We start from the raw sequence: 11,994 nt of genomic DNA, 5'->3' as shown, positions 1-11,994 counted from the left end.
GAAAGGAACGGCCGAACGGGGTAGGCGCGCAAGGCTCATTGGCCGCCACGTACACCGCCACCACCAGTCAGCTGGACGCGGAGACTGGGCGCAAGCCAAGTAGTCAACTGTCAAAGTCCCATCATCAGGCCGCTTGAGAGGTTGCGACCTCTCGTCTCCACGCGACCACGCCCACAAGGCTACGGGAGCACATCACATTATGCATGTATTTAGTTTTGAAATCAAAGCTAAGCATCCATACATAGCACTGTGGTATTGTTTGAGTTCACTGGCGCTATTTTCTTTTCACTGAGAGCGTGGTCAATAGGTCTGATCTTGGAGTGCTTCGTCTATTTAAACACCTCGTACCTAGCTTCCTGCATCTACTACCTTGCCTCCTTGCTTGCTTGCTTAAACTACCGTGCTTGCTTGTTCTTAGCCATGTTCATCTACGACATGGCTTAGTTTTTTTTTCTTCTTCCACTTCTCCGTACGGCGGGTGATCCATTCCCTGCCTTTGATCTGAATGTTCGTATAGAACAAGATAACGACGGTAACCTTCCCTTCAATCTCAACGAGCCAATATTGGAGGATCACAAGAACGGTATTGTGTCCATTGTTACTCAGTTTGCTCTTTCCATTTATGATATTCATAGCAGCCACTTGCAAATGTGGTTTTCTTTCTCAGTTTGCTGTTTCCTTTTTCAACAGGAATTGATTTGAACTTGCCACTTGATGAATTTGGTGTTGTTGACTTCGATTATGTACAAAACCTCTCAGGTAAGCCATGGCTATTATTTGACGTGGATTTGATTTGATCTTGTCACTTGATGCAATTAGATTTTTTTATTGGTAAGCATGGCAATTATTTTGAATGTGCCATTAGATAAACCTGCATGCTGTATCTACTACTCCGTGAACTATTGTTTTTTTAACATGCGCTTGTTTAATTTCTTTTAATAAAACAAGTCGTGGCTAACAAGTGATTATTTTTTTAATAGAATATGTTGCTCCCGTTGAAGCAAACCATCAAAGAAAAGACATGACAGAAGACGTCAGAAAATAAATTTATCAATCATTGTTGGCTAGAAGCAAGAATGGAAAACTAGGCAAGAAAGATACAACAATCGTTGCTGATCAGTTTGGAGTGCACATTCGGACATTTCAGCGCTTATGGAAGCAAGGTAAAATCCAACTTGCAAATAATATTCCGGTTGTGGTTGCTAGTCGGAAGAAGGGTAGAAGTGGTCGTAAGGCAGTCCCTCTAGATTTAGAACGATTGTGCAACATTCCTCTCAAGCAAAGAATGACCATAGAAGATGTGTCCCGTAAACTTGGTATTAGCAAAGCTAGGATACAAAGATATTTGAAAAAAGGTTTGCTTAGGCACCACTCTAGTAGCATCAAACCATACCTCACAAATGCTAACAAGAAGACTAGGTTGAAGTGGTGTGTTGATATGATTGAGCAAGGTTTGGTTGATTATCCAAAATTTAAGGATTTGTTTGACTTTGTGTTCATTGATGAAAAATGGTTCTACCTCTCTCAAAAATCTGAAAAATATTATTTGCTGCCTGAGGAAGATGACCCACATCGCACTTGTAAGAACAAGAAGTACATCCCTAGGCTCATGTTCTTGTGTGTATGTGCTCGGCCAAGGTTTGGGAATGGAGAATGTATTTTTGATGGAAAAATAGGTTGTTTTCCACTTGTCACTTATGAACAAGCTAATAGAAGAAGTCACAATCGTATTCGTGGAGAAGAAGTAATCAAGCCAATTACATCAATCAAAAGGGACGTGATCAGAGATTTCATGGTAAATAGAGTATTCCCTGCAATTCGAGCCAAGTGACCAAGTGAAGATGTGAACAAGCCAATTTTCATACAACAAGATAATGCACATTCTCATTTAAAAGTGGATGATCCTATTTTTTGTGAGGATGCTAAGCAAGATGGGTTTGACATTTAGCTAATTTGTCAACCACCGGATTCTCTGGATTTTAACATTCTAGATTTGGGGTTTTTTAGAGCTATTCAAGCTATTCAATACAAGAAGGATGCAAAAACAATTAAAGATCTTGTTCCAGCCGTGCAACAGGTAAATAATCAGTTGTTTCTTATAACAAGATAATGCACTTGTTTCATTGTTTCTTCAATAACTAATTGATTGATTTCTTCATCACATTTTTGTAGGCATTCTTAGAGTACTCTCCATGGAAAGCAAATAGGATTTTTGTAACACTACAAAGTGTTTTGAAAGAAGCCATGAAGCTCCAAGGATGCAACAAGTTGAAGATTCCTCACATGCAAAAACAAAAACTTGAGAGAGAAGATAGGCTGCCATTGCGAATCTCCTGTGAACCTTCCTTGCTAGCTGAAGCCATTAGTAATCTCCCTGCAAATTAGAAGATGGAAATTAGCTTATGCAAATTAGAAGATGCAAGTTACGGATCCTACAATGTATCTTAGGTTAAATGCATGTACCTTACTGATCTTGCTTTGCTTCATCTTCTTTGTTGGCATGGGGACTGATCTTTGTTTGCTTCATCTTCTCATTGTGCTCATCCAACTTCTTTACAACTTCCTGGGGCACAATGATGGTGTTACCATGCATTTCAAGTTTTTCCACATCAGGAATGAAGAACTCACAATCAAACTTGTCCACGCCATAGAGGAACCTTGCTGGCACATCGTAGTCTTCATGCAAAAGGCCATAACGGGCACACCTGCGAGCGTTGCGGCGAGCTTGGAAGCAGGCTTCTCTAAAGGCGCCGCCAGCGTGGAACGTGCCACAGCGAGGACACTGTACCTCCTCGACGGAGTCCAGCGGCTCCACGTTGTCTAGCGCGACGGAGTTCGGCAACTCCTGGGGCGTCATCTCGATGTTGTCCAGCGCAACGGAGTCCAGATCAGGTGCGACGGAGTCCGACAACTCCTGCGACGTCATCTCGACGTTGTCTAGCTGCAATTCGAGCGAGCGTGGACGCGAGCGATCCACGCCGCGAGCGTGCGGTGAGCGTACGGCGAGCGTGTGGCGATCATGCGGCGAGAGTGCGGCGACCATGCAAGCGAGCGATCCATCCGTGGCGGCGAGGAACGGCGGCGACGTTGTACTGCGACGATGAATGGAGTGCCACGCTATCGTGCGGCAAGAATGGCAGTGCGACGCAATAATGGGTTGCGAGTGAATGGTCGACGAAGGAAACGAAGCGGCAAATGCAATTAATGCTCGGCGGCGCGCGTGATTAGCGAAGGAAGGAAGCCGAGAGGATTCCAGGGGCAAACGTGACCATGTACGGGTCACGCGGCCACAATGACATGTTTCACGAAAACGTAGTAGAGGCCCACGACGACATGTTTTATGAGTACGGAGGGAGTATGTTATAAAAATAGGCACCTATTTTTAAATTTCGAAAAAAAAATAGACCAGTGCAACCCAAGTACCCAACCATGGGATGGCAAGCGGAAATTAGCACATTGATTGAGAAAAAAGATTCAGAACACATTAAAAATTTAAAATACTCCATTCCTTTGCTCATACCTCAAAACATCATCCAAATAGTCACAAGCTATTCTGAAAGAGAATGTTATTGTATCTCTCAAAGAGTCCAAGTGCTTAAAAAAAATTATGGTGAGAAACATAAGATACAGCTCCAACCAAAATTACAAATAGTCAGGGGCGGAGCTACCCTATCGGCGGGGTGGGATGGTCGCCCCAGCTACTTGTGTTCTAGCCCACTACCCCTCTTACACCTCTTGACAGTGGCCCTTGCCCCTACCCCGTCCGTTTTTCTGCCGAGCACGGCGTCGGGCGCCATGGACGATGAGCAAACGACGAGCGCGAGAAGACAGATGACCTTGTGTCTCCTGTCTGGTATTGTTTTCTGGGCCATCCCAACTTCCCAAGCGCTCGGCAGTAGTAGCCCATAGGCCATAGGTGAAGCGTGAAGGCTGAAGGGCCAAGTCAATAAAAATCAACGGACTCCCGCCATAGAGTCCGTCCACTTCCCAAATTGTCCGTCCAATTTCCATCCATCCGCCTGGGGGTCTGCTGGTCTGCTGCTTCTAGTGCTCGTGCTTGCCGTGCGAGCGTGTACAGCAGGAGTGTCGGTCGGCGGTACGTGCACGGCTCAGGTGATGCATGGACCAGAAGTAGTAGGTGGCGTGTGGGGCCATGGGCGCGATGCAGGTGCATCATGATGGTGATGGTCTTGGAGAAACAGGACGAGCAGCAACCCGGCACTGGGTGTATGATCGCTTCAAAATTACTCGTTATACAATTTGATGGTTCATCTATATGTGCAAGAAATATAAATTTACTCTTTAAATTTGAGGTTACATCTTAAAACTTCATTTGCGTTGCTTATCGACTTTTTTGCTATAGTTTGTGGCGATTGCAATATATAATTTTGGTGAGAATTTGTGCTTTTTAACTTCTAGTTAAGTCAAGTCGCCCCAGCTATATATTTTTCCTGGCTCCGCCACTGCAAATAGTGCATGCATGATGAGCTCATCATCGACGACTGGAATCCCGAAACTCCCGTAATCTAGGTTTCCACCAGATGAAACTAACAAAAGTTATGCACCACTGAGTTTTATTAATCCCAGTTTATTTGAAGCGAATGACGATACGCTTCAATGCCTCGAAGGCTCAAACCTTCGAACCCGGCCCGTGCTGGACACTGTACTCTGCTGGTTACCGCATGCGTACGGGCACGGCAGATCTTCGGCAGCACAGTAGGGCCCAAGAAGGCAAAAGTTGTGAGCAACTAAAACATCCTCCCTTGACTGCAACCTGAGAGATCGCCATTCAACAAATACGAACATAAAAAACGCGTGGAGGTGGAGTGATCCTGTGATCTTCTCGCGAATTCATTCTCTTCATACTGACATATTGCGTACGTCGGGTTGGCCGAGGCGCACGTCACATACCGTATCGTTTGCATCCTGATTAATCTGAAAATGGTAATCTTTTTGGCTCCGATGAGCACGCATTCACGGCGCCGGCATCGACGGCAGCTCATGGCTATACACCTAACAAGAGCATCCGGCTGCTCAATCCTTTTCGGCCGCCTCCTCTTTCTGGTCTATCTAAAGGTTAAAGCGTGGCCTAGCATTTCCCACCATTTTTACACGACCATAAACTCGCATGCTTCCTTCGTTCGCAGGTCAAGTTAAATCCCAAGCAAACAAGAACCATTAAAGATAGGGCCTGTTTGGCAACCAAGTGTTAAAATTTAACACCTGTCACATCGGATGTTTGGATGCTAATTAGGAGTATTAAATATAGGCTAATTACAAAACTAATTGCACAGATGAAGTGTAATTCACGAGACGAATCTATTAAGCCTAATTAGTCCATGATTTGACAATGTGGTGCTACAGTAACCAATTGCTAATGATGGATTAATTAGGCTTAATAGATTCGTCTCGCGGATTAGCACAGGGTTCTGCAATTAGTTTTATAATTAGCTCATATTTAGTTCTCCTAATTAGCATCCGAACATCCGATGTGACACTGTTAAAGTTTAACACCTCGTATCCAAACACCCCCTAAGCGCACAAAAAACAGAATGAACAGGAAAAGAATCTGCAAGTCTGCAACGAGGAACATGCCGCGAAAACAGAGGCAGGCGGACACGCGCGCGGATGAGATCATCGGCCGGTGGCGTGCCACCAACAACCGGAGACCCCAACCGCCCGTGTCAACCAATCACGGCCCGCCACGTCCCCCGCTGCCACCAACCGCCTTCCCCCCGACCGGGGCAAGTCAAAATCGTGCACCACCTCGGCACAGCAACAAAGAGTTAAAAGTTTTCGCGGCCTGCCCCGACACCGCCACCAAACCACGAACCAGATATGTCTCGAGGCAGAGCGCCCGGTAAGCCGAGCAGCGACCGTGCAATTACGTGACAGCCGTGCGCTGCAAGTCAGAGGCGCTTCTCGGCGAGCCTCGCCTCGCCTCAACCCCGCCCATGGCGCTCCTCGTCGTGGCGCTCGCGCGCCTCCTCCTCCTCCTCGCCGCCGCTTTCCCCCTTGCCGCGCCCGGGGCCGCCGACGAGAAGTACTACGACCCCGGCGCGTGCCCCAAGTCCCTCCGCTGCGGCGACGGCGTCGAGGTCCACTACCCGTTCTTCCTCGCCAACAACTCCTACTGCGGGTACCCCGGCATGGCGATCGCTGCGAGGGCGGGCGCGCGACGCTGCGGCTCAAGGACGACAACTACACCGTCCTGAACATCGACTACGAGAACCACACCGTCACGGTCGCCGACAAGGAGGTCCTCAGCGCCGGCGCCGGGGACTGCCCGCGGGTGACCCACAACGTCACCGTCCCGGCGGAGACGTGGCTCAACCTGTCGACCACCGCCAACGACGACCTCGCCTTCTTCTTCGGCTGCAACTTCACGGAGGCCACCCCTCCGCCGCCGCCCATCCCTCGGATCAACTGCAGCAGCTTCCCGGGAAGGGACAGGGAGTCTTACGTGGTGGCAAAGAACGACGTGCTGCCGCAGGATCCGTGGCCGGGGGCGTGCAAGGAGGTGGTCGTCGTGCCGGTGCTCAAGGACCGGCTCTTCAGCTCTGACGAGTACCTTCCGCGCCTCAACAGCGACGGCTACGGCAAGGCCCTGAAGCAGGGGTTCCAGCTGACCTGGGACCCCAGCCGGGGGCCCTGCTTCCTGTGCGAGAAGTCCAAGGGCCAGTGCAGCTACAACCAGAGCGGCCAGTTCTTCGGCTGCTTGTGCTCCGATGGCCGCGTGCGCGACGAGGAATGCGGTAAGTCTTTACACTTGAGTTGCAACTTGAGTATCTACTCTTTTACTCCCTTTTTAACACTTTTAAATTTACACTTGAGTTGCAACTTTGCATCGCGCCATTTTAAAGCATCTACCGTGCACACCCTTCAAAGTTCAACCACGGCTAGTACTGTGTCACTGGTTAAGTTTTGAGTGTATAGGTGTATAGGATGATACATACTTTACCTTGCTGTTGAGTAGGAAAGAGCTCCTTGTGTTGCCAATAGCTTGGTGGAGACGACGTGACTAACGAACCGCCGGTCTTTACCGGTAGAACTGAACATAGCTTCCAGACCGCACAATGGAGAGCTCTTGTTCTTTCTTTAAGTTTACCGGCTACGCCGCCGCAGTGGTTTGCGATCCTTTTAGGAGGGGAAAAGCTATAGGTTGCTCGGGTGTTTCAGGAGCCCTTGTCACTCGATTTTGGCACCGTCCAATGTCTGGGTCTACAATTTTAGCTCTGCTTGCTTGAGCTATTGCTGCGGCTGCAGCTGCATCCTACCTATACAAAAGTACTGTAGCATTAAACTAAAAGCGGCAGTAATAACTGAAACGAACACGCTGTTTGTGTCCGTCTGATCCTACCCCGCACTCATCGCTTTGGTTTGTTTTCTATGTTTCTCTGACAAGGCGGTCCCGCATGGCAGCGGCTGTATTTGTTTTCTGCATCTGCTATTTGATTTTTTTGGAATCGTGGTCTTTTTATTTGACCCCTTGCGGATGAGGCCGACACCATTTCGTCCCCTCCTTTCCCCTCTCGCTAATCGTTTCGCTCTTGTTCTTATCAACTGGTGGGCAACCATAAGGCAAAGCTGACCACTAGTCGCAGCTGGTGGGCGACCAGCCAAGGGAACCAAACCGAGCAAACGATCCGAGCTCTTTTCATGCCATGGCGCGCGATGAAAACGGTGGTCGTCGTCAATTCTGACCTAGTTCAGTGTGCTGCGAGAAGCCAACTTTGATTCTTCAGGCACGCGAGTTCAATTCGATGCGCTCATCCTGTTCGTCAACCATCTGCGGGAGGCGCCTAAAGTCTTTGACCTCGTCCTCGCAATACCGAAAGCTTCTTCTGGTTGCAGCCGTCAAGGAGAGAAACAACCGAATGCTGACGCCATGCTCTGTTTCCTGTACTGTTCTCGGCCCTCCTGTCTTGACCTGTGAGAATGGACCATGACCATTGCAAAGGACTAAGAAACCACACTCGTCTAGTGTCTGCGACCATTCGTTCGTATATCTTGCTCCTCTCCCCCCCTTTCCTCCTCGTTGCATCGTTTTGATCCAGCAATGGCGCCTGCAGAGCAAATGCAGCACCTGCACTTAGCACCACTCCTCTTCACCCTACTCCTCACATCCCTTCCTCATTGCAAGCCACAATCCGACGCCTACTTCCGGTACACCAACTGTGCCCCAACACCTTACCGCTGCGGACCAGTCCAGTTCGACATCGGCTACCCGTTCTCGGTGAACAGCGTGGACCGGCCGGACTACTGCTCAGTCCCCGGGTACCAACTCTCCTGCACAGACGCCAGCAAGCTGGTGACCACCATGAACTCGTCCACCGGGTTGTTCCAGGTCACCAGCGTCAACTACGGCAACCACTTCCTCACCCTCATCGACCTCGGCCTAGCCGAGCAGTCGTGCCCGCAGCCCTACCGGAACACCACCATCTCCGACGCCATGTTCGCGTACACCGACCGCGACCAGTTCCTGACGGCGTACATCAACTGCAGCGCCACATCGTCGTCTCTGCCTTTCGCGTTAGACGTCTTCTCTTGCCTGTCCGGGGGCCACTCCTACTACAGGCTGGACAACGGCACGGTGGCGCCGGACTTGCTGGGGTCGTGCACCTCGACCCTGGTTCTCCCATTCAGCTCGTCCATGGCGGGCTCGCTGGCCGCCGGGAACTCTAGCCTTGGTGATGCGATCAGAGGCGGTTTCGCCGTGCGGTGGAAGGCCGGTGTGGGGTGGTGTGGGGACTGTAGGGATTCCGGTGGGTTCTGCGGATACAACTCCAGCAGTCCTAGTGATCACACATGTTTCTGCCCTGCTGGTACATCTATTGGATCATGTCCGTCAGGTATATTCTGTCTTGGCTTCGAGATCAAACTTTGAACAAGCTAAGGTTGATGTCGTCAAGGCTGATCTGTAGTTGATCAGTAAAAGTAGTCTGATTGAGACATTTAAGCTCTATCATTTTGGTATAGTATGCATATATAGTTCTGACCTGGTATCTATGATTTTACTGGAGCTCCCGATAGTTACCGAATTCAATCTTAGATCGTGGTGGTAGGCCATGTCGCCATGACATATATTATTTTCTTTTCTCTGCGAGAACGCCATGGCATATATTTGACTCGATGTGCATTTACATGGTTCAAATGACCCGAAATTGCTTACGCTGACTGAATGGAAATCAGGTTCCTCTTGAATTGGTCGAATACTTTGTCTTTGGAACCTTTTTCTTCTTTGATGTTGTCACTTCACCTAAACACATAGTTAATTGTTGAGTAGAAGATTAGTATAGTAGTAGTAGCATGTTAGGAGTAATTAAGATAATGGCACAAGGCAAACTAAGTTCCCTTCCTGAAAGGAAATCCAAATTGGCTTTTCTCATCTCCGCAACACGGATGTTCCTATAAAACGATGGAAATGAAGACCAGGACCTTGATCAATTTTTATCTTTCTTTTTTTTCTTCTAAATGCAGGCTTGATGTCATTGGTTGAGTAGCTTATTGACAATCAACAGATTCTAACAAAGGACCTAACTAAGAATGAGACAAAATTGTAACCAACTTGCATTGCAATAAAACGTAACCCATTGAGACTTTTGGCCTTTTGTAGCAATATAAACTTTTTTTTGGGAAAAAAAACGAGGTGATTATTGATATACTTGATTTGTGCACTGTTTCATAACTTCTTTTGTTGAATTTGCAGGGCCGAAGACAAAGCCGAGGAAAATAGCGCTTACAATAGGTAATTTCTGGAACCTGTCCACTTTATCAGTAATTTCACGATTCTCCATACATGGGAGTATAATCTTGCATGGGCTTGAACTGTACATATTTGATTGTTTAATCAAGCATAGATTATTTTTAAAGATTTCATTTGACTGTTACAAATACTCCACAGCCAGCGACACATAGATCAATAATGGTCTTTGCCCCTTCTAAAAAAAATAATGGTCTTTGCCATAAGTTTGGCTTCAGTTGTCGCGATGAGTGAATTTTGGATTTATTATAGATAATAGAAATTATAACTGTCAGCATAATAGCGAGTGCAAAGTGCTTGAAATTAAACCATTGCTATACCTATTTTGCCATCCTACAAGTTCCCAAATCCATGCGCACCTGGTGTTTCCTGAACGGCTGAACAACATCATCACCATTTAATTTGCGAATTCTCAACTTCAGGGAGCTCCATCGCTGCCGGCGTTCTGTCCTTGCTTCTCGTGGTCATGACGTGCCTGTACATCCGCAAGAGAAGGCAGTACAAGATGAGCTCGTCCTCGAGGCTCCTCAAGTACACGGCCTCCGGCGGTACGCCGCGTTCCAGGGGCAGCACCAGTGACATGGAGTCCGGCAGCGTCCACAGCCTGCAGACGCACCACTTCACTTACGAGGAGCTGGAGGAGGCAACCAACAGCTTCAGTGGCGCAATGGAGATCGGCGACGGCGGCTTCGGCACCGTGTACAAAGGTACACACCAGACGCTGGAACACTCCTAGCTTGGCCAATTTGCTAAGATTTCACACTCTGGGACGTGATTTTTACGTTGGATCGCGTGGATTTGATCGATGTGTTCAGGGCACCTCCGAGACGGGCGCGTGGTGGCCGTGAAGCGCCTGTACAACAACAGCTGCCGGCGCGTGGAGCAGTTCCTGAACGAGGCGGCCATCCTCTCCCGCCTGCGCCACCCGAACCTCGTCCTGTTCTACGGCTGCACGTCCAGCCGCAGCCGCGAGCTGCTGCTGGTGTACGAGTTCGTGCCCAACGGCACGGTGGCGGACCATCTGCACGGCAGCCGCGCCGCGGAGCGCGCGCTGCCGTGGCCGCTCCGCCTGAACGTCGCCGTCGAGGCGGCCGCGGCGCTCGCGTACCTGCACGCCGTCGAGCCGCCAATCGTGCACCGCGACGTCAAGACCAACAACATCCTCCTCGACGCCAACTTCCACGTCAAGGTCGCCGACTTCGGGCTGTCCCGCCTCTTCCCGCTCGACGTCACGCACGTCTCCACCGCCCCGCAGGGCACCCCAGGTTACGTGGACCCAGAGTATCACCAGTGCTACCAGCTGACGGATCGGAGCGACGTGTACAGCTTCGGCGTGGTGCTGGTGGAGCTGATCTCGTCGAAGCCCGCGGTGGACGTGACCCGGGACCGCAGCGAGATCAACCTGGCCGGCATGGCCATCAACAAGATCCAGCAGTGCCAGCTGGAGCAGCTGGTCGACATGGACCTCGGGTACGGCTCCGACGAGGCGACGAGGAAGGCGATGACGATGGTCGCGGAGCTGGCGTTCCGGTGCCTGCAGCAGAACGGCGAGATGCGGCCGCCGATCAAGGAGGTGTTCGACGCCCTCAGGAGCATCCAGGAGGAGGGGACGCTCGGGAAGAAGAAGGACGCGCTCATCGCGCCCCGCTCCCCAAACACCGTGCACGCTCCGTGGGACAGCATGAGCACGACACCCAGCGTTAGCAGCCAGGGAGCATCTTGACGAGTGCAGTGCAATAGGAACTGTCATGACGTCCCAATGTCAGGGAACAGATCCATGGCCGAAAGCTGTCATGATGTTTCAATGTTGCGTGAAATTTTGTCGAGATTTGCTCCCGATGTTTTTAGGTATATATATGTATATTTTTTTTGCCTTTGGTTTATGTAAATTATGCTTCGCTTGCGTATCTTTGAGACAGCAGAAATGTACATAGGAACTGTGACCGTAACAAAGGAAGAAGCAAGGCGCGGTGTGCGCGTGCGCTTCAGCGACGTGCCACGTGCGCGATCTGGATTGTCGACGGCCTAAACTGGGCAAGCTAAGGCCTTGTTTAGTTCCCAATTTGGGAGTAGCAAAATTGGCATTTTGCCATAAATGCGCAACTGTAGCGTTTCGTTTGTATTTGTGAGTTATTGTCCAAATATTGACTAATTAGGCTCAAAAGATTCGTCTCGTAAAGTACAACAAAACTGTGCAATTAGTTTTTGATTTCGTCTACATTTAGTACTCC

General features: G+C 49.4%; 1 protein-coding gene and 1 pseudogene across 1 annotated transcript; both read left to right on the top strand.

The window, feature by feature from the left end:
* The first annotated feature begins 5,837 nt into the window (after positions 1–5,837).
* On the top strand, positions 5,838–11,755 carry LOC101779438 (annotated as a pseudogene).
* LOC111256650 (LEAF RUST 10 DISEASE-RESISTANCE LOCUS RECEPTOR-LIKE PROTEIN KINASE-like 2.4) lies at positions 6,762–9,670 on the top strand. The gene has a single exon (XM_022824965.1). It carries the CDS (start codon positions 8,060–8,062, stop codon positions 8,885–8,887), a length of 828 nt encoding a protein of 275 aa, XP_022680700.1. The 5' UTR covers positions 6,762–8,059; the 3' UTR covers positions 8,888–9,670.
* Positions 11,756–11,994: the final 239 nt, after the last annotated feature.

The sequence above is a fragment of the Setaria italica genome, chromosome III (genome assembly GCF_000263155.2).
Source record: "Setaria italica strain Yugu1 chromosome III, Setaria_italica_v2.0, whole genome shotgun sequence".
In the NCBI taxonomy this organism is placed as follows: domain Eukaryota; kingdom Viridiplantae; phylum Streptophyta; class Magnoliopsida; order Poales; family Poaceae; genus Setaria; species Setaria italica.
This window is presented reverse-complemented; position numbering and strand designations above follow the sequence as displayed.

Coding starts and splice junctions, on each gene's coding strand:
- LOC111256650 (XM_022824965.1), top strand. CDS start 8,060: ATGGCGCCTGCAGAGCAAATGCAGCACCTGCACTTAGCACCACTCCTC.